The following is a 22139-nucleotide window of genomic DNA, read 5'->3' on the forward strand; positions in this document are numbered from 1 at the left end:
TTATTACACTGAATAAAATATATAATTTTGTTTTAGTAATGTATTTGTGATAATGCTTACGAAGCGGCCAGAACAACGTTACAATAGAAGGCTTCTTTCTGGATGGCAGGATATACTTGGTAAGTAAAACAAACGTTAGCAGTATGACAAAATGGAGAATTCTATTGTCACGGGTGGCACACACATACTTCAATTTTTATATTAAAACTAGAACGGCGAAGTATGTGATAACACCTACAACAACGAAAAGGAGTCATTTGACCCCTCTTATAAATTACATGTAAAATTTAATTATTTTAGAATGGGATCGTATTTTAAATTTATATTATTTTTTGTGCTTTAAGTATTATAATCAAAGTGTTCAGGTGGCTTTTGATACATTTTCATTACAAATAAAAATTTCAATCATAAATAACTGAACACTCCCGAATACGCAACATTCCTGTACGAGAGACTTCTACTTGATATTTCATGTTCGGAGACGTCCTTCCCAGTCCGAAACGACTACCTGCATAACGACATGTAAACTGTGGCAAGTGGGATCATGCTAAAGACACTTTTAGTCAGCCCTCGTGACGGAGTGGTTAGCACATCGCGCTGCGACGCCAGGTGCCCCGTATTCGAATCCTGGCCTGGGCATGGACGTTTGTGATGTCTATTCATAAATTTCATCATATCGCCATCTTCGTAAATTAGCCAAAAGTGGTACAAGAAGCGAAGTAAAATAAATCAAATCAAAATCAAATCAGACTAAATACACGTTTACACAGGAACCTCAACCTAACGCTCATATTGCTGCACGCATAAATGAAACATTACAGGGGTGAAATTGACTCTTCCCTCTTTTCCAGAGGTATAACATGAAATTTGCACGTTAATAAATTATACGTATTTTGTATATTTTAATATGTCATCTTAAAAATGTTACAAAATTTTGAGGAAAAATAAGAAAAACGGGATAGTAATTAAAGAAACGGTGAACCTTCCGGCCGTTCAAGTGAACTATTCTACTGATAGTTAAGCAACAATTCTCTTACAGTTTCTGTGCAATGAAAGATGGAACTGAATATTGTTGATTAAATATAACTACCCTTAAAATAGTTTCACAGATTTCTAGCTATAAGTTAACAATTTTGAATCTCGGGTTGGACAGGTGTGACACTGCTCTCTTTAATTTCTATGAATTTGTAAATTTTGAGAAATAAATTATTTAAAACAAAAGAAGAAGGTAATACACCTTTTAATATTCTAGTGGAGTTGAGGGGAACTCTGACAGTTAAAGGAGAAAATAATTGTTTCTTTGTGCAACGGTTGGGACACAATACAAGTCAAAGATAAATCAATAACTTAAAGTAAAGGAATAACATGTAAAATATATATTACCTACTAAGTTAGTTATGTATAGTACCTTATAATTTACACTATAAAAATGGTAACTTTTGGATTTTTTAGATATTTTTCACTTGGAAAATTAGCTGACATCGGGGTGAAATGAATAAATAGCAAATAAATGGTCCAGAACGAAGCTAATACACCACTAAGAGGCCGTATGTAGATAATCTGAATCGCAGAAATAGACTTTCATACGCGAAAGTGCATATCCACAAGGACCAGGAAATTTGGGATAGTGTCATATGGACAGACGAGTCCAAGATTAATATATACGGGTCAGATGTCATAAAAAGGGTCTGGAGAAAATAAAATAAAGACAATGATCATATTAACACAGTTCCAACAGTTAAACACAGAGGTGGGTCATTAATGATTAGGGGCTGTATGTCGTCCAAAGGTGTTGGTACCATCCAGTGTATTGAAGGTATCATGGATGCATATGTATATATTTACATATTGAAGAACAATTTAAAGCAGAGTACCCAAAAAATGGGGCATGTCGCCTATCTACAGATTCTAACAAGACAATGACAGTAAGCATAAGACGTGAGTTAACATTAATTAGCTGCTATGGAATGTACCCAAACTACTACAAACACCAGCTCAATGTCCAGACATAAATACCATTGAGCATTTATGGGCAATATTGAAGGGACGGGTCTCTAAATCAGGCGTGACATCCGAACAAGAGTTGAAAACTTTTGTGCAAGCCGAGTGGAATAAAATAAGCTCTAAAACATGTTGGAAAGTTGTTAATTCTATTAAGAACAGGTGTGAAGCAGAAGTTAAAGCCAAATGATACGCATGAAAAGTATAATTGAAACGAGACGTTGACGTTATTGTTAATTAATCAAGAGGCACGTGTAAGGGGAGGGGGAGGAGATGAGTGATTGATGACTCATGCGCACGTGTGAGTTTGGAAATAATGGTTTTACATTAGTGCACAAAAGATACTATTATGTATTCCGTTTTTACCCTAACCTAACCCTATTTTGTACTTTATATATGCGTGACCTTTATATGTATATATGCACCAACTGAAGACACAAACAAAGAAGAAATTGAACATTTCTATAGTGAACTGTCAGATGTATGTGATAGAGTACCAAAACATGATGCATTAATTCTACTGGGGGATTTTAATGCAATAATAGGTAATGAATCCAGCAGCAGTGGAGTATCAGGCAGATTTTCCCTACACAAAGAAACAAGTGACAATGGAGAAAGGCTGATACAACTAGCACAATTACAAAACCTTGATATCAGTAGCTCCAGATTTAAGCATAAAAAAATCCACAAAGGGACTTGGAAAATACCCGGTGAACAACGATGTAATCAAATTGATCATGTACTGATCAATAAGAGGAGAGCTACATTAATAATTGATGTCAAAACATATAGAGGACCTAGTTGTGATACGGATCACTATCTTGTTAGAACTAAAATAAGACAAAGGATTAGCATGGTTAATGATGGAATATACAAGAAAACTAAGAAATGGAAAATAGAAAAATTGAAGAAATCATCTATACAAAATACATACAGACAAGAAATACAAACGAAACTCGATGAGGCAGGAGAAGAAGATGATGTAGAAGTCGAGTGGGATAATTTAAGAAACATCATACTGCTAATCATGTTTTAGGAACCAAAGCATATGAAAAATTTTAAGATTGGTATTACGAAGAATGTAAAAAGGCGGTTAAAGCAAAAAATGAAGCTAGAAATAGTTATCTTAATAGAACTACAAGATCAAATAGCGAAAAATATGAAAATCTGAAAAAGCATGCTAAGAAAATGTGTAGAGAAAAGAAACGCCAGGCAGAAAAACACAAATAGAAATGTTACAAGAACTAAACACCAAAAAAGAATATAGAAAATTCTATCGAACCAAGAAAGTTATAACACAAGAGTATAAACCAATAACTAGAAACTTAAAATCAAAAGATGGTCAAATCCTAACTGAACAAGCAGAAATAATGAATAGATGGAAAGAACATTTCCAGGGAGCTCAACACAACCAGGATTTAGAAGTGCCCTACTGGAATACGATGAATCAGCAGGATAATGAAAACATATTAGTTGATGCACCAACATACGAAGAAGTGGAGACAGTAATTAAAAACTTTAAAAAGATGAAAGCACCAGGAAATGACAATATGAACAGTGAAATTATACAAGCAGCTGGAAAAGAAATGTACCGTAGAATATATAAACTTATAATTAATATATGGAATCGAGAACAAATGCCAAAAGATTGGAACATAGCACTAGTGTGCCCTATACTTAAAAAATGAGATAAAACAGTCTGTGAAAATTATAGAGGCATATCACTACTAAATAACCTATATAAAATACTTGCAGCAATAATTAACATCAGACTAACTGATTATGCCGAAGATATTATAGGGGAGTATCAAAGTGGATTTAGGAATAACAGAAGTACTACAGAGATGCGTTTGATATTCGAGAAATGCTATGAATATGATATAGATTTGCATGTTCTGTTTATTGATTTCAAACAAGCCTTCGACTCAATATATAGACCAACAATATTACAAAGGTTACAAGGAATTGGAATACCAAATAAATTAGTAAGATTAATCCGAATGACAATTCAAATTTCTAGAGCTTCAGTTAAGATTGAAAATGCAAGATTGGACTTTTTCGATGTCATGACAGGAGTCCGCCAAGGAGATCCTCTTTCAGCAACATTATTTAATTAATTTTGTACTCGGTGATTAAAATATTAGATGTGAGAGGAAATATCAGTACTAGACTAAAACAAGTCACAGCATAAGCTGATGATGTAGCTATTGTATCAAGAACTAAGAAAACTCTTTCAGAAACGTTTATAAGTCTAGTAGAGGAAGAGTAGGACTCCAAATCAATGAAAAGAAAACTAAATACATGAATATTAATACAACAAACATGAATAATAACGGATCAATATTAATAAATAATTACTCTTTTGAATGTGTTAGTAGCTTTACATACCTTGGATCTACACTTAATGAAAACAATAAAATATAATCTGAAATAGACGAAAGAATAAAGAAAGGCCTATTATGCAAATGTATCCCTGCTAAAATCGAAACTTCTGAAACGAAATACAAAAATGAAGATATATCTTACTATGATAAGAGCAGTGATTACATATGCTGCTGAAACCTGGACCCTAACACAGAAAGATAGAAACAAATTAAGTATATTTGAGAGACAAATTTAAAGGAAGATCTTTGGACCGGTACAGATAGAATATGATGTATGGAGAATAAGAAATAATGTGGAACTAGAAAAATTAATCAATGGTGCAGACATTATACGATATATCAAAAGTCAAAGAATTAAGTGGTTAGGCCACATACAAAGAATAGATAACATGAGAACTATAAAACGTATACTAGAATGGAAACCTATGGGAAGGCGACCAATTGGAAGACCTAGGATGAGATGGATTGAAGATGTATGCGAAGATTTAAAGATTCTCAAAGTTAGAAATTGGAAAGAAAGGGCAAAGAAGAGGAAAGATTGGAATGATTTGTCTGAGAAAGCTAAAACCCACAAAGGGTTGTGACGCTAATGGAAGAAGAAGAATATGCGTTAGAGCCGGATATGAGTCATGGGTGCCTCATGCACTAGTGAGAGTTTGGAATTAATGGTTTTCCATTAATGTACAAAATATAATATTATGGAGTCCGTTTTTACCCTAACCTAACACTATTGTCGTACTTTATATACGCGATACAGCCGTATATGAGTCATGGACAATTCTTCCTGACGTGGGAGCTTGATTTTAAAGGTTTTCTATTCGTGTACAGTATATACTATTATGGAGTCCGTTTTCGGCCTTTTGCGTCTCCCATTTATGTTTTTTTTATATGTGTTTAAGCCGGTTATGAGTCACGGATGATTTACACAGACGTGGAGCTTGGTTTTAAGGGTTTTCCATTAGTGCTCAATAGATATTATTATGGAACACGGTTCCGGCCTATTCTGACCCAAGGAAAAGAGTTCCGGCCTATTCTAATGCAGTTCTTTTATTATACGTGTTACTCCCGAATATGAGTCATGCACGATTTATGCTGTCGGGGAACTTGAAGTTAGTGCGTTTTATTCACTAACGAGGAGACGGTTCCGGCCTATTCTAAGCCAATTGATGGCGTCAGTCAAGCTTTGCAGGTGTCGATGACGTCATGAACTGCCATTTTGGCAGCGGTGCTGGATCATATTAGGTATAATTAAGGATCTGGATTTATCCGGATTCAACTGGCCCCGAAGGGATCTGGTGTAGAAGAAATTATAACAAAATATATGGCGTTAGCCTATGTGTGCTTTAATGTCAAAGAAATTGAATAATAATCAACTTTTAAAATAATAAGTTAAAAGTTTAAAAAAAATGTCTTTGTGAGTCCAACATTTAATACAAAATGTTGCTCGAAAAGTATAAATAACGTTTTTTTGGTAAAGATAAGTCTAAACTTCAGCTAAAGTTGAAGAAACACACTCTGAGTGTCTAAATTGCAATACAAACTCTTGCTTGAATCTTTCAAATAGAGTTTTCTGAGTAAAAATAAGCACAAAATGTGAAATATTGGCCCTACGAGTAAAAATATGGTCAATTTTACTTGAATATTGCTGTTTATAAAGCAATTATCAAAGGCTCTGTGGTTTGAAACCCCGTAACGAAAGCAAATAATAGTTCGAAGCCGCTTCAATCTGTAAATACTGGCCCGCGTTGTTCCTAGTTCAGATAAATCCCTTTTGCTTTAGGTAAAATAGTCTATACAATGTTACGAAAGAACATTACCCAAGTCACTTCCACAATTCAAAATTGGAACCTCAAAAAATCAATACAAACGTGTTAAAATATTCACGGAACATGACTTCCATTACAAATTATTATCCCGTAAAGTTCAAGTAGGGGGACCGCGGGAACTGACAATGGAGACCCTTTTTCCCACTTCAGCCGGAGGGGAAACCTTGCGGTTCGGGTTTAGCGGAGGGGGAAATATTCTTCTTTTCTAGTGCGAAATTCGTCCGCAACCTTGTAGAGGGGTTTTGAACTAGAGGTGTTCATGACTTTTTAAAAAGCAATTAATTTTAATAACATGCATTCTGTACGTTCGTTTTCATATAGGCTACATCGTTCAATTTCGTCGACTTTAAAGCACACATAGGATAACACCATATATTGTTGTTATAATATCTTCTACCTCAGATCCCTTCGGGTCCAGTTGAATCCGGATAAATCCAGATCCTTAATTATACCTAATATGATCAAGCACCGCTCCTAAAATGGTCGCTCATGACGTCACCGACACCTGCAAACCTGGACTGACGCCATCAATTGGCTTAGAATTGGCCGGAACCGTCTCCTCGTTATTGAATAAAACGCATTAACTTCAAGTTCCCCGACTGCACAAATCGGGCGTAACACGTATAAGAAAAGCATAAACTGCGTTAGAATAGGCCAGAACTGTTTTCCTTGGGTTAAAATAGGCCTCAACTGGGTTCCATAATAGTATATATTGAGCGCTAATGGAAAACCCTTATAACCAAGCTCCACGTCTGTGTAAATCATCCGTGACTCATATCCGGCTGGAACACATATAACAAAAACATAAACGGGAGACGCGAAAGGCAAAAAACGGACTCCATAATAGTATATATTGTACACTAATGGAAAACTAATAAATCAAGCTCCCATGTCAGCCTGAATCGTCCATGACTCATACACGGCAGAAACGCATATATAAAGTACAACAATAATGTTGTTTTACGTAAAATCGGACTCCATAATAGTATATTTTGTACACTAATGGAGAACCATTAATTCCCAACTCCCACGTGTGTATGAGGCAGCCATGACTCGTATCCGGCTCTAATGCATATATAAAGAACAGCAATAGGTTTATTTTAGGGTTAAAACGGGATACATAAAAGTATATTTTGTACACTAATGTAAAACCATTAATTCCAAACTCACACGTGCGCATCAGTCATCGATGAAACATCTCCTCCCCTTCACCCTACACGTGCCTCTTGATTTATTAACAATAACGTCACCCCTCGATAGTGAATAAAAAACCCTTAATGTCAATTAAAAAGCAAGGAAAAAGCTTGTATCTAGTTTCAATTCTACTATTAAAGTGCTAGAACTGTCAGTCAATTAGCTCTGAATATACTTTTTCTCTTAAATTATTAATTGTACGAATAGGAAATTTGTGCAAAAAAAGGAATGTTTCTGTTTCAGTTTCATTTAGTTTATTATTGTCATTGGTTATACAGAATTTGAGTACGATTTTCTGTTCCTAATGATATTAGTTATTGAATTGTAAAGAAATGATTTCAAACGAGTGTATTTCCTTTAAGATATTAAAGTATTTTTTTCAAATCCGTGTGTACGAATGTGAATGTTACATACTGTATATGTACGTATACAATCATACTCACTCTCATGCACTTTCTCTCTCTCTCTCTCTTTCTCTGTCTCTCTATCTATGTTTCTTTCTATCTCTTCCTCTTTCTTCATTTCTCTTTATTTCTTTCTTTCCCTCTATTTCTCTTTCATCATTTAATCATTCTCTCTCACATACACAGTGCTTGGAGTCGGCTGTATGTTTCACAGTCGCCTGCGTGAAAAATATAATGTTTTTCTTTACATCTTATCCATTTAATCATTCCTCTTCGTCATTACAATTATCCTACGAAGATATAATGAAACGTTTAAAATAGGTCAAATGCAGTAGGAAATATGAGTATATCTCGAACACTGATTCCTGTATAAAATTTCAGAATTGGGCGTAGAAAAATTACTGTATATCTAGGTATTTCGGGTAGAATATATTGTATGGGGTAAAATTGTGAACATTTTCTATATTACGTCGATGTAGATTTCTATGTTATCCGTACATATGCTAAAATTCACTTCATAGTAAATCGTAATGAGAGACAAGGCCATCGGTTACTACGAATTCACTTTCTCTAGTCTTCTATATCGATTAAATCTTCCCTCTTGTAGAGTTTAAGGTCCATGAAAGGCAATGGCAAGTGCTTTAATATATATGTATTTTTTTGTGCAGCAAGTATTTATTCTTTAATTCTGAATTCAATTAAAAAAATATTATCCTTATTATTTCTACAACGACGGCCCTAAGGAGCTATTTTTTTTAACATTGGCTATTGATGAGCTCACACCAGTGGCGTAGCGCAGTTTGCTAACACCCCGCAAGTGACATATTTCGGGCTCATCAGCGAATTAATTGTCGAGAGTGTAAATGGTTTGGACGCACAAACAATACGCCCTCCGTCATTCTGCTGAGTTGTAGAAAAAGCTAACTTTTACCCAAAATACCCTGTCTTCCCATTTTTGTTATCGAATTATGTCAGTGTACTATCTTATGGAAAGTAAATCTTGATGGTACGAGTCTCTTATATATGAGAGGTAGATAAAATTGGATTTTTTTCTTTACTTTAATGCAGTGGGACAGTCAGGATTTATTCTTGTAAGGAGTGTGTGTGCGGGGAGGAGAGGAAGGGGACCTCCTGCGGTCAAATATGTAGTGCACGAACTTTTGAATTTTTTGCTTGATACAACTTTGTGTAAAATAGGTTACATATATACATGCATATATATATATATATATATATATATATATATATATATATATATATATATATATTTTTTTTTGAAATCATGTTTTAGAGAACTGATTAAATTATAAAAAATATTTCTTTTTAGACTTTTAGGTGAGTTAGACTTCAGCCCTTCGGCTGGGTCCAAGATTTAACGGAAACGTTGTACACATTTGCCTACTAATACTACATTAATAGTCATTATTACATATTTTAGTAAATATACTTTTACACTTTTTGAGGTTGAACTTTACTTGTCAAAGAAATAGAGTTGAACTACAGTATTGAGAGATAGATAAAAACGACGATGGGACTCTTTTACAGAAAATGACACTATGAAAGCCGATTGGGATGACTAGATCCCAAAAAGGTTGTTGCCACAGAGACAAGGTGTTTATTTGCATATTAGTGGACTTGGATATTATTGAGAATAATTTTGAGGATGTAATTTTTTATAATTATACCATCGAACATACATTTCTTAATTTTTCATGAAAAAATACTTGTCTTTTAAATAGATCATCAGTACTTGAAGTGTGGGGGACACGGGAAAGATGGCATCCCCCATTAAAATATTATTCATAAAACATCCATAGAAAAAAATAATTTAAGTATACCCCACTCACTGCATTGCCTCAATGTTAATCCATAGCCCTACAAGGATCGTTTCTTCTGTTCTCAAAATCGACTGAACATCCCCACCCAACCAGCTAGGAAATTCTACTTTGAGTACTGTAAATCACAAAACCATAACATACTGAAAATTGAAACCTGGCTCCAAAGAAATATCTTAGAAAATTAACTACAGAAGACAGTCAAACTTCACAAAATTCTCCAAAGTAACGGTGACAAGGGGCTACTGGCTCTTTTGGTGAGAAAATATGTCCTTCTTGGCCCAACCGCCTACTGAGTTTATGGGCCTTTCGAAGTTTTAATAGTTAAAGGAGAAAGCAATATCCTCGTCACATTACATCTAAAAATAGAGAATATACTGTAACACGTAACATGTGTGGACAACGTGAAAAATTTATCTCAGCTCTTCCTTGAGTATGATAACCCTTGAACCCCTTCAAAATATTTTGTAGTAAGTTATATTTAAATAACACTCGTAAGAATAACATCAGTGTTAAACGTTCATGAAATACCCAGTTTGATTGTTTATTGTGTTACAATAGGAGATAAACTGACTGAAAGATAATAAACTTGCATCTGGATTCATAACCGTAAGCAATATACGCTCTAAAACTTTACGTCATGCGGTGTAGTATAGAGAAAGGTATGAGATGGATTTTTCTCCTATAAACGGCCATTTGCAAGGAAGTAAGTTTAATCAGCGTTTCGAAGGAGACCAAGTATATATGCCAAGTTCCTCAGGCCCCTTAAGCTGACTAAGTGCGCCTCTATTATATAATCATTTCAAATAATATTTTGGGAACTCACTGAATCACCGTCAACATATTAAATAATATTAAAACACCGAGTAGTGAAGTTATTATGACTTGTGCAATACAGGTAACTATGTAGATACCTCACCGCAAAGAGAAAAATATATCGAATCTCTCTGTTCAGGGCTCATCTGAAATTCCAAGATAGAATTGTGACATTGTAGACCAGCAAATGTTTCGAAAATCTATTTTTTTACATTTTTAAACCGATACCCCAGACTCTCTGTTGAATTAATGCAATTAATTAATTAATTAAGGCGACTGTGACATATGGTGGGGATTTTGTGTATTAATATTAACCCGATTATATGGCGATGCTCATCAGTTTCATATTATCTTCTCTCACGAGGACACAATCGATGTATCAGGAAAAGTGAATAGACACTGCGAATTTGGGTGGTAGTGAACTTGACGACATGTGTGAAATCTGACACATCAGGACGTATACAGGGTGATTCTAAAGGTATAGTACAAACGAAAACCACAGATACCTCCCATGAAATAGAGACGGAACTTCCCCTTCCACTTTGCCGAGAGATGCCTCCTTGAGGAGCTAGACAACGCCGAAAACGTGTGAAAATGAACTTCACACCACTGTACAGCCAGTACCAGTGAAGATAGAAAGGCGGAACAAACGAAGTCAAAAGGAACACCAAAGTCGCCCATCCGAAAAACACTAGGCGGCAGCTGCGCAACGCATGCGCATGGGGTTCCACAAAGGAAATAGGAGTGTCCCGCAAGACAAGTGAAGGGAAAGAGTAGCGATCGGCAACGGTAGGGACAAAAGAAGCAATGAAGCATGAAGTAACAATTGCACAGCGGGAAACAAACACATGCAGCGCGTGGGGAGTCCCCAAACACAGTGGGGAGACACCGCAGTAAGAACAAAGCACGGTTCAACAAAAGAGAAAGAGGACCGGACGGGGAATGATACCTGTCAAGGAGACAACAAATGCGGGACGAGGGATTCCCCGTAGCAGCACCGAGGGGATGTCACACAGAGGTCGTGCGCCAGCAGGACAAACACAGCAACTACGGGCACAGGAGGTTTATTGCCACGCAAAGGTGCACTTACAGATAGGAATAGTACGTAGTACGTAGTCGTACCCCGGACTGACGTTGTTACAAAAGTTGCTCAAATTGACGACCACCACATTCAATGCAGGCATTGCAGCGTCGCAGGAAATTCTGGCGAACCCTATCAAAAATCCCTGGCATGGTACACACCTCGGCCGATGCTGCAAGTATCAGCGCTACAAATGTTTCCTTGTCAGGCACCGGGGTCTCGTAGACGAGTGTTTCACATGGCCCCACAAGAAGAAATCCATTGGTGTGAGGTCAGGCGAATGGGCGGGCCAGGGGACGGGGCCCTCTCTGCCGATCCAGCGCTGTGGGTAGGTACGGTGCAAAAGAGTTCGCACATTGCCATCAAAATGTGCAGGTTCTCCATCCAATTGAAACCACATACGATGTCGCACGTTGAGGGGTACATCTTCTAGCAGCTCTGGAAGGACTGATGCAAGAAAGGTGCGATAGAGGCGGCCATTTAAACGTGGTGGCAGCAGGTATGGACCGATAATCTGTTCATCGATGATACCTGCCCAGATATTCACTGCAAACTGGGCCTGATGGTGCACCTCGACTGCTGCATGTGGATTTTCATAATCCCACACATGGCTTTTTCGGCAATTGAAGATGCCCTCACGGGTGAATGTTGCCTCGTCCGTGAAAAGCACATGTCGCAAAAAACGGGGATCGTCGGTACAAAACTGCAACAGTCGTTGACAGAATTCCACACGTCGTGGGTAATCCCCAGCCTGCAACGCGTGGACTCGCTGTGGATGATAGGGATACAGCAGATCATCATGAAGGACACGCCACACTGTCGACTGTGATACTCCCACTGCACCTGCAATGCTACGGGTGCTAGTGGACGGTGTGTCGCCCACGCGAGCAAGTACGTCCTCCTCAACCGCCGCGGTGCGCACATGTCTTGGGTGACCGACATGATGGCCTGCACGTAACACACCCGATTCACCAAGGGTACGGTGCACGTTCGAAAACAACCTGCTGTCGGCTTGTCGCCTCTCCGGATACCGTCCGCGATAAAGGCGTGCAGCTGCTCGGCCATTGCCATCTGCAAGGCCGTAGACAAAATGCATGTCCCTCAGTTCTACAAATGTGTAGCGTTCCATGGTACAGTGAGGATAGTGCCAATTATGGAATACTGTACCGCAGTGCACAGGTGGCACACACACACACACTGGTCACAACGGCTTCGAAACAACGTACTCAATTGTCGTACGTCAAGCACACCACCACCGGCTCTTTCACTGACACGCTCCCTGACAATGCACTTCCAATCAGCCCACACGTCCGCACGGCGCTGTGGTACAATCAGCTGACGTTCCTGAGCTACCCGTGCCTGTGCTCTTCACTACCTGACCACTGCCGTCAGGTGGGGCCATGTACTCTGGGGCCTTGTCATCGTGGAACACATGTAGCGTCCTTCATTCTTGCACCATTCACCCACAACACGTACTTCGTCCGTCTTGCTCGAGTCGACGGGGAGCACTACGTACGATCGTGTGGTGTTTGTGTACACCAATGTGGGGTAACCCAGCAGTTGAACAGACGTGCATACCCCCACGTAGCTTCATTACACGATTGTCCCACGCAGTTTATCTGTCCAGCCTTGCTCGGCCCGGTCTCACACCCACGCGGCAGTGTGCGGCTGCGGTGGTGTGAGGCCACGCTTGGTTTCGGAGCGGAAGGCTGCGGCCGAGGAGGGACTCGAGTTGTTCGGCTGGGGTTGCTCTCGGAACCAAGCAGCTGCGTCAGGTCTGGGAACGGTGGACCTGGTGATCGGGATGGAAACATTCCGACCTCGTCCATTATTGTCGTCCACCGTACGGAGTGGTGGGGTCCGTACGACACTCCAGCAGCCTTTCGCCCGCTCCAACCCAGCGATGTGCCTCCGGCTTCATTTCTAAGAGGCTGATTGGGCCTCATCACGACGTTTGTTACAACGTCAGTACGGGGTATGTGGTCCTATCTGTACGTGCACCTTTCATTAGCAATAACCTCCTGTGCCCGTAGTTGCTGTGTTTGTCCTGCTGGCGCACGACCTCTGTGTGACATCTCCTCGGTGCTGCTACGGGGAATCCCTCGTCCCGCATTTGTTGTCTCCTTGGCAGGTACCATTCCCCGTCCGGTCCTCTTTCTCTTTTGTTGCACCGTGCTTTGTTTTTGCTGCGGTGTCTCCCCACTGTGTTTTGGGGACTCCCCTTGCGCTGCACTGGTCAGCGCCGCCATTTCTGCCCCGAACCATGTACGCGTCTGTTGCCTGTCGAGTGTCACGGACCACTTTGCTTGCATTCTCGGTGTGTTTTTACATCCTACGTCGTCTTCCCGTGGTTCTGCAAGCCCGCACTACTTTTCTCGACTGCACGTCTTCATTCATGGTGTTTGTTTCCCGCTGTGCAATTGTTACTTCATGCTTCATAGCTTCTTTTCTCTCTACTGTTGTCGATCGCTAAACTTTCCCTTCACTTGTCTTGCGGGACACTCCTATTTCCTTTGTGGAACCCCATGCGCATGCGTTGCGCAGCTGCCGCCTAGTGTTTTTCGGATGGGCGACTTTGGTGTTCCTTTTGACTTCGTTTGTTCCGCCTTTCTATCTTCACTGGTACTGGCTGTACAGAGGTGTGAAGTTCATTTTCACACGTTTTCGGCGTTGTCTAGCTCCTCAAGGAGGCATCTCTCGGCAAAGTGGAAGGGGAACTTTTGTCTCTATTTCATGGGAGGTATCTGTGGTTTTCGTTTGTACTATACCTTTAGAATCACCCTGTATTAATTTCCGCTGAACGTGAGACATCCGTGGATGACCTGATGTATCGATGACTCATCAGACACTTTACGTGCCTGTTGACTTTGAATACATCCGTCGAAGAGTCCCCCGTGGTAGAGTAGTTAGCATATCGCACTACGAACCCAGGGGTCCTGGGTTCCAATCCTGGCCTGAGCATGAATATTTCTAAGTGTCCATTCATCAATTTCATCGTATCATCACTCATTCCCATCTTCGCAAATTAGCAAAAAGTGGCACAAAAACGAAGTAAAAAAAATCAAATGAAATATAAAAAAATCATCCGTCGAAGACCCCGTGGCGATGTGGAATGTAGAGAGGCTAATTGAACCTTGATGTTGTTTCTTTGTTGTGTGCTAAAACGTTTGTGTGTGTGTGTGTTTGTGTGTGTAGAGGATATGTGCCTGCATCCAATTCGAAACATGTTATAACATGTAAAAAAAGATGCCGCAGACGATCGAAAAGTTAGTTGGTAAGCTTAGTGGTTAATACCGTTGCCTCGTATTGAAGTAGTCTCTGGTTGCATTCCATATATAGTAAAAGAGGGAATTGTTTTTGTTCAGATTTTAGGTATATTTTGTTTCCCTATAAATTGTATTTTAGTGAACAACGAAAAGTTAGTGGTTAACGCTGATGATTGGAAGTTACAATCATCAATGAGGTTCACTTCAAGCAACATCATGCCCCCACCCAACCATTCACCCCCCACCCAACCACTCACCCTCCCACACACACTTTTAAAACACACTATATTAAATTTTCTTATTTGAACTTCCTCTGTAATTACGCTACATCACAAGCTGTTAAACCTCGAGTACTCGCACAGCATCCCATAACACGGATACAGTTGTGACCCATAAGGTATTTTATTAATTTCGAAAATACTAATTATAGCATGGTGAATTTTTTTGTTTTCTTATATTTACAATTTGTTCTAGCGACACTTAAAGTAGTTTTTGAATTATTTTTGTATCAAGCAGGTGTTGTAAAGAAAAAAAATACCAAATCGCTCTTTATCAAAATTTTGCATGGAAAAAATATCTTAAATTTTAGGCTACCTTAACTTTTTTTAATTCAGGTCAACATTGTAAAACTCCTTGCTCATCTGAAAGACAGCTTTATTGAGAATCCATCAACATATATATTAACTATTTTTGGCCTTTATTACAAGGCAAAAGAAATCCCTAAAGCGTACCCTGCATTTTACATATAGAAATAGTATAGTCACAACAATGTTTGTTATTCGTAATATTTTTTTACGCATATTGTAGGTTGAAAATTTCAATGTAATAACTAGGCCTATAAAGTCCTAATTTTGTTTCACATTTTGGATATTAAGATTGAAATGAATGTTAAACTACAAAAAATACATTTGTACATAAAAATACTAAGAAGTCAGCAATATTTTACAGTTGCAATGGTTGTATTACTTTCGTCCCATTCCAATTCAGTAAAAACAAATGATCAATGATCACTACAGATATGACATCCACATTTTTCACAATGTTTTCTGGTTTTTTGTCTCTCGCCCTCCCACACAGATAGCAGCGACCTCTACTGTTACCTTGTTGTCTGCGCTCAGGCTGAGGAGTTTCTTCGATTACAAGAATGGCCTGGGATGAAAGGAAGCTGGATTCGACTTTCAATCAAAGGTTTTATGAGTTCCAACGCCAAACGTTTCAGGAATTATCGTCTTGCAGGTGGTTTAGCTGCAGCATTGTTGAACTTGTAAATGATTGGGCGTTGACCACAGGTTTTTTCCCCACAAGTTCTAGGAATTCTCAGATAGGTGCTCAATTTCTCTTCACTGCTGGCGATCTCTGATGTCATCAAAACTAAGACATCGCATGAGAAAATGAAATCTATTCTCACTAATGGCAAGCTAACAGACTTCCACACCAGTCCCTGCAGAGTTGTCCCACACCTGCTTAGATCTTATCCTGTTACTGCCCAAGTAGCAAAATGCCTATGAAAGCACGAATTTCAACAACATTCGTGTGTTTGGCGTCCCTGTCTCGGCTAAAATGCTCCTTTATATTGTCAATATCAATGTTGGTTGATGTGACTATAGTTCCAATAACATTAAAAAGTACAAAACAATGAAGTGCACTGCGTGCTTCACTACTTTTTGACGCTTCCTGGGAGCCGCAAAATAATGTTGTGGGCTCTGGTTCGTACATTTCTGGGCTGAGGGGATAGTTTTCCACTTCATTACATTCCTAAACTGGTCTCTTACCATGTATAAATTTGCAAATGGGATGTCCTCTTCATCACTGGATTCTTCTTCTGCATTTGGCACCAGGTCATTTTCGTCATTTTTCACTTGGTCCTTTTGTGGCTCATGTGCTTCTTCGGTGTCAAAGAGATCATCCTGGACATCTAAATGATCATCTCCACCATCGGCACTATCATTCTCCACAACATCGTCCTCATCGGAACTCTCACCAAGCATTACGTCCAATTTTAGGGAGTTATTACACAGTCGTGGACGCTTTAGTGCATTCATAACGTCGTTAATCGCGCGGGGGACAAGTGTCACACAACTAATGTTCAAGCGCAATAACACGGGCCACTGCTCACTACAACATACAAACGCACACTTGTCAGGTAGCTCGAAATGTAGGCGGAAGGTACTGAAGCCCCTAGCACTCCCATCCACCACACTGATTGGCGGTAACGAAAACAAAGGGCGGGGTGACAATTGTCACCCGCGCGAGTACTGGAGGGTTAATCACAAATAGTTTTTCATTAGGTGCCGTCTTCTCACAATCTTCCTCTTCTTACTCTTTACGTCACTAGATCGAAACTTAAAAACCTGGCTTAAACTTGTGACGAGCAAGGTTCAAGTTTACTCAACAAGCAAATAAGCAGAGCTCTCCGAGCAATCCTAATTGGTTACCAAGTATCTGAGCTATCACGTTGCTCGCTGAGCGCTCAGATACTTGACGCGTCGCTGCCGTAGCAAAGAATTACGATGATTAGCTCGTTGCGGAAAGTGAAAATGGTTATCCCCAGTATTTCGTTACACATTGATGGGATGTTGCTTCATTGAGCAGATACTCATAGAATAATGGAATAAATTGATGGAAAAACTTGAGGTGTAAGCTTAAAACATGGACTATTTAACTCGTTGAAAAACTGAAAAGAAGTTGGCTGTGTGTGTGTGTAAATGTGTGTATACAAACACAGTGTTTTCATGATTGTCGTAATTGTGCTCTGTTCTGGTGTCGCAGTGTAGAACGTCCTCATGATAATAGTTTCCAAGAAAAAAAGTAAAATGTCGCCCTAGGTGAAAATACAATTGAAACTTTATCCTTAATTGTAGAATCCCTCCCTCAGTTTAAACAATGAGGGCGAAACTCAATGGGCTTTTTTAATGATAAATTTTTCATTGGACACTGTATAGTACGCGAGCCATGATATTCCTTTCCCCCCTTTATATGGATAGGCTTCTCTCTTTAATAAGCCTCTCTATCAGTACGAGAACATTGTAAATAAGTATATTTTGCACATTCTACTATGGGCACCCATGGTATTTCTTCACCCACATTCCCTTTACATCTATGGAAGAACTTCTCTATCAGTAGGTGGACGTTTTGCATCAATATATTTTGTCCTCCTGAACACTAACATCAGCGAATCATGATATTTCGTCCCCACTTGAAAAGCATACATAGGCTTTACTATGAGTAGCAGTCCGTTTTATGTAAGTGTATTCTTCCCCAAATCATACTCTACTATGCGAGACCATGGTATTTTGTCCCCCTTAAATTAAAAGCTTCATACAAGAAGCATGTGTGCTCATATGCGATGAGAATATTTGATTTGCTCATAAGCGCAAAAGTGCTATTCTTACCACCAGGACTGAGCCAGTACCATCACAACATTCTAAAGATACACTTTACGCAAACAAAATGCTTTAGTATCTTGCTCTGACAAAATTAGATTAATGCTTAATACATTTTCCCCAATCTTCAATTATTGAACACCCAGACGAAGCCGCAATATGAGTTGAAGTTTCTAAGGTATCTGTCCCTCTTTAAAAATAATGATAATCCGGTATTTGTTTGAACTAAATGGCCGTTTATTGTAAATGCACAATGCAGTTATTATTTGTGGTCAACTAGTAAAAGTAAAAACAGGATGAATGATTGTATTGTGTGAAATATAGTATAATTTCATTATTCATGGAAATTAATAGTAAAATTAATTTAATTTATTTTCAGTGTCCTATGGCGGTGTTTTTGGAGTATTTCTTGGACTCAGCCTTCTGAGTGTATTAGAATTTTTCTCGTACTGGCTAATGTTACCTATAAAGACAATTTTACATTACAAGAAGAAAAAGGACATGGAATTAAGGGAAAAACGTTTCAAGCTGAATGTTCCTACCGTAAGAAGACAATTGAAATCCAGGACTCACGATGAAATGAACATAGATGTAGATAATCCTAGGCTTCTGAAGTTCAGATACCTAAATTGAATTTAATATTACACATTCATGAATCAACTGAGATTCAAATGTTAACTGTAACGACACTTAAAAGTTTGCATGTGTCGTATCTGAGTACCTTCACTACATACCCACATTTAAATATTTTTAATGCATGCAGTCACAGCAAATAAATTAATCATTACAAGAAGAACTTCATTTTAGAATTTTTTGTTTCGTCACATTGTTAACACAATTGTTAGTCAACTTTAACTATCTCGAAATAGCTTGTTAGCGAGAATCTTTAACATAAAGACAAAAGATATTTCCCAGAATATACCTTTAATGAAAGTGTTGCTTATCAAGGCCACGTATATGGCGGGAAAGAGACGGAGAGATACAACGTTTGAACTAACAAATTTATTATCGGTAGACACATGAAAATATAAATCCGGTAGCTACCTCGCGTTTGGTCTAACCTATCACTTTTTCCGAGAACATAAAGCCTCGGCAGTTCCTGCACTAATCAGAAACATGGAAAATGTTTCTGTCAAACAACGAAAAGCTAATGAAAGCAGATCTTACGCATGTGCTGTTGTCACCTTTTACTTAATGTTATACTTGTCTATGTGTTGTTAAAGAAGCAGGTTTTGCACAATTTTCCTGTTAGTGGTTGGTGTGCTGTGCATTCCTATATAGCTTATTCACAGAAGAATTTTACAGCTGAATGTTCGGCGAACCTGGAAGATGAACGGTCTAGACCAAACGCGCATTGTATCCTGAAAGCACCCTGTTTGAACATAATTGAACTATAAATGTCTCCGAGTAGAGTCAAATAATGTGGACTAAGGGTCCTAACAAACATAACCTCTGGACAATTAAGCGGACAGTTTTCGGAATCCTTAAAATTAACTGCGTTACAGTTACAGAAAGAGTTACTTGCTTAAAAAGGGCACCTCTGAAAGGTTACCAGGACAACCCATACCAGGGCCATTCCAGAGATGCTCTACCAGATCATCTCACACAAGACCACTAACAAGCTGCAGTCGCTGTCCTGACAACACATAATAATAATAATAATAATAATTCCTTTATTGAGCGGGCGAAGTTCAGCCCTATGCTGCTCTACCACCAATCCCTTGTCATCAGCTACATAAAAAAATATAAGTATATAATATAATATATGAATACAGATGGAAAGCTTGATTACACTAACGAGAAATAACGAATTTCACATTACCTAAATTTTAAGAATATTCCCATTACAGTAATGTTAGTCACAAGATAATGTAAATATGAAAGAAAAAATATTAAAAATACAAATGTAAAAAGAAAAAAAAATAAATGTGAATGTTAACGTAAGGTTGCCTTTAAGTAAATAATAATGATTCTAATTTGAAGATTGTAATAAAATTCCAATAGTTACAGTTATAGAATGTGAGTATTTTGTAGTATTTTGAGTGCCAGTCTACTTCTTGTTTGTGCTACTGTTCTTCTGCTGTTCCTGTAGATGTATTTCTTTGAATTTAATTTTGAAAGTCTTATTGAGTTTTATGGATTTAACATTCGTTGGTAGTGCATTTCATATTTTCGGTGCAGATATTAAAAAAATATGAGGTATATAGCTTAGTCCAGTGGAGAGAAATGTCAAGTTCGTTGTGACGACGTGTCCCGTGTCAGTGAATTGTGTTGCTCTTAAATGCATTTTCAAATAAGTATGCAGGTTTACGCTCAGTACGCAGATCATGAATAAGATAGTGCAGTATCCTAATATTGGCCATTGTTAAAATATTATGTCTGCTTAAAATGAGAAGGATGTGATCGGGTTTATTCAGGCGAAAAGTGTATCTGATGAATGCATGTTGTGCGACTTGAATTTTCTTACATAGTTTTCGCACGTTTGGACCCACACACAGTGTCACAATAATCAAATAACGGCAAATTAAATATTTAACTAGTATAAGTTTACATTCTGCAGGTAGTTAATCTTAGAAGAGGCAGAGGTTTCTGAGCTGTATGATTTTTTAGATTGTGCTTCTTGCGCTGTACGTCTAGTCAAAAAATAAAGTTGTGTATCATCTTCATAGATATTGTGTGATTTTTTAAACCTTATTTACGTCTGCAGTGTAGAGGGTGAAAAGGAGTGGTCCTAATGTTATTCCCTGTGGAAACCAAGCTTTTAAACCTATAGCCTCTGAGATCTGTGAGAGTGAATTTTGAAGAAATGTTCTCTTTTCTATTAAGAAAATATGATTCAAACCACCTTACGGTTACAGAGTCAAATTTATAGTATTTGAGCTTCGATATTAACAAATCATGTTGAACTGTGTTGAAAGCTTTAATAAAATCTAGTAATACGAGAAGTGTAGAACTACGATTGCCAATTTTGCAAAGAGTATGATCTGTAACTTTTGTTAACGCTGTTGCTATTTATGCCGTGCATGGAACCCAGATGAACTTTAGGTAACAAGTTGTTCACGTCAACATAATACATTACTTGCGTAAATATATTTTCTTATGGTACTTTAGAGAGTACTGGCAAAAGGCTTATAGGTCTTAAGTCATTGAATGAACTGATGTCTTGTTTCCTTTCGAGAGGCAAGAGTTGCGGTTCTTTCCATTTTTCTGCAAACACGCTTTAGACAATGAATAATTGATAATGTGGGTTAATGGAGCCAGTATATATTGTAGTGCAATCTTTAACATCTCAGTGTTTATGCTGTCCGCTCCAAAACATTCTTTGATTTACGTTATGTACTGCTTTATGCTCATCAATTTATTTATCTTCACCAGTAAAGGTACAGCTTTCAAAGTACTTTATTTGTTGTGCATTTTGTTGAGTGGGAATACTAGATAGATTGTTAATTTACCCAAAATGATTATTAAAAGCATCGATCTCGTGTTCAGTGTTCACAAAATAGGATAACTTGGTATTGACATTTTTATTGCCCAGCATGCCACACTGTCTTAGTTCACCTCATGTTTCCTTCTTATTTCATTGAATAGCGCCAAATTTGAAAGAGAAATATGAATTATTTTCCTGTCGGATAACGGTAGTCGTAAAATTTAGGAGTTCTTTGTAGTGGTTTCAATCGGCAACGTTGTTCGTACGGTTGAATTTCCTCAGAGCATTGTCTCGAATACGCATTAATAAAGTGAGATTAAGAGTTATCCACGGAAGGCGCATCCTTTTAACACGGGCGGTTTTCGATCAATTGATTGATTGAGTTGGTGTTTTAAGTCCACTTTATGCACAGTAAAGCTAATCGGGGCTGAACCAAGTGGGATCTGAACAATAATATACCTCCACCGGGGATCGGATCCGGGACCCTTTCATCACAAGACGACGATGTTACCACTACACCAC

General features: G+C 38.3%; 1 protein-coding gene across 1 annotated transcript in view; it reads left to right on the forward strand.

The window, feature by feature from the left end:
• LOC145992595 (pickpocket protein 19-like) overlaps positions 1 to 20770 on the forward strand; it is a 1169780-nt gene extending 1149010 nt beyond the window's left edge. The window contains exon 8 of the mRNA XM_083128951.1: positions 18570 to 20770. Within this exon, the coding sequence (XP_082985077.1) occupies positions 18570 to 18823 (254 nt within the window). The 3' untranslated portion in view covers positions 18824 to 20770. The remainder of the gene's footprint in view (positions 1 to 18569) is intronic.
• The last annotated feature ends 1369 nt before the right edge of the window (positions 20771 to 22139 follow it).

This window comes from Lepisma saccharinum, chromosome 9, assembly GCF_977018435.1.
Source record: "Lepisma saccharinum chromosome 9, izLepSacc3.1, whole genome shotgun sequence".
NCBI lineage: Eukaryota > Metazoa > Arthropoda > Insecta > Zygentoma > Lepismatidae > Lepisma > Lepisma saccharinum.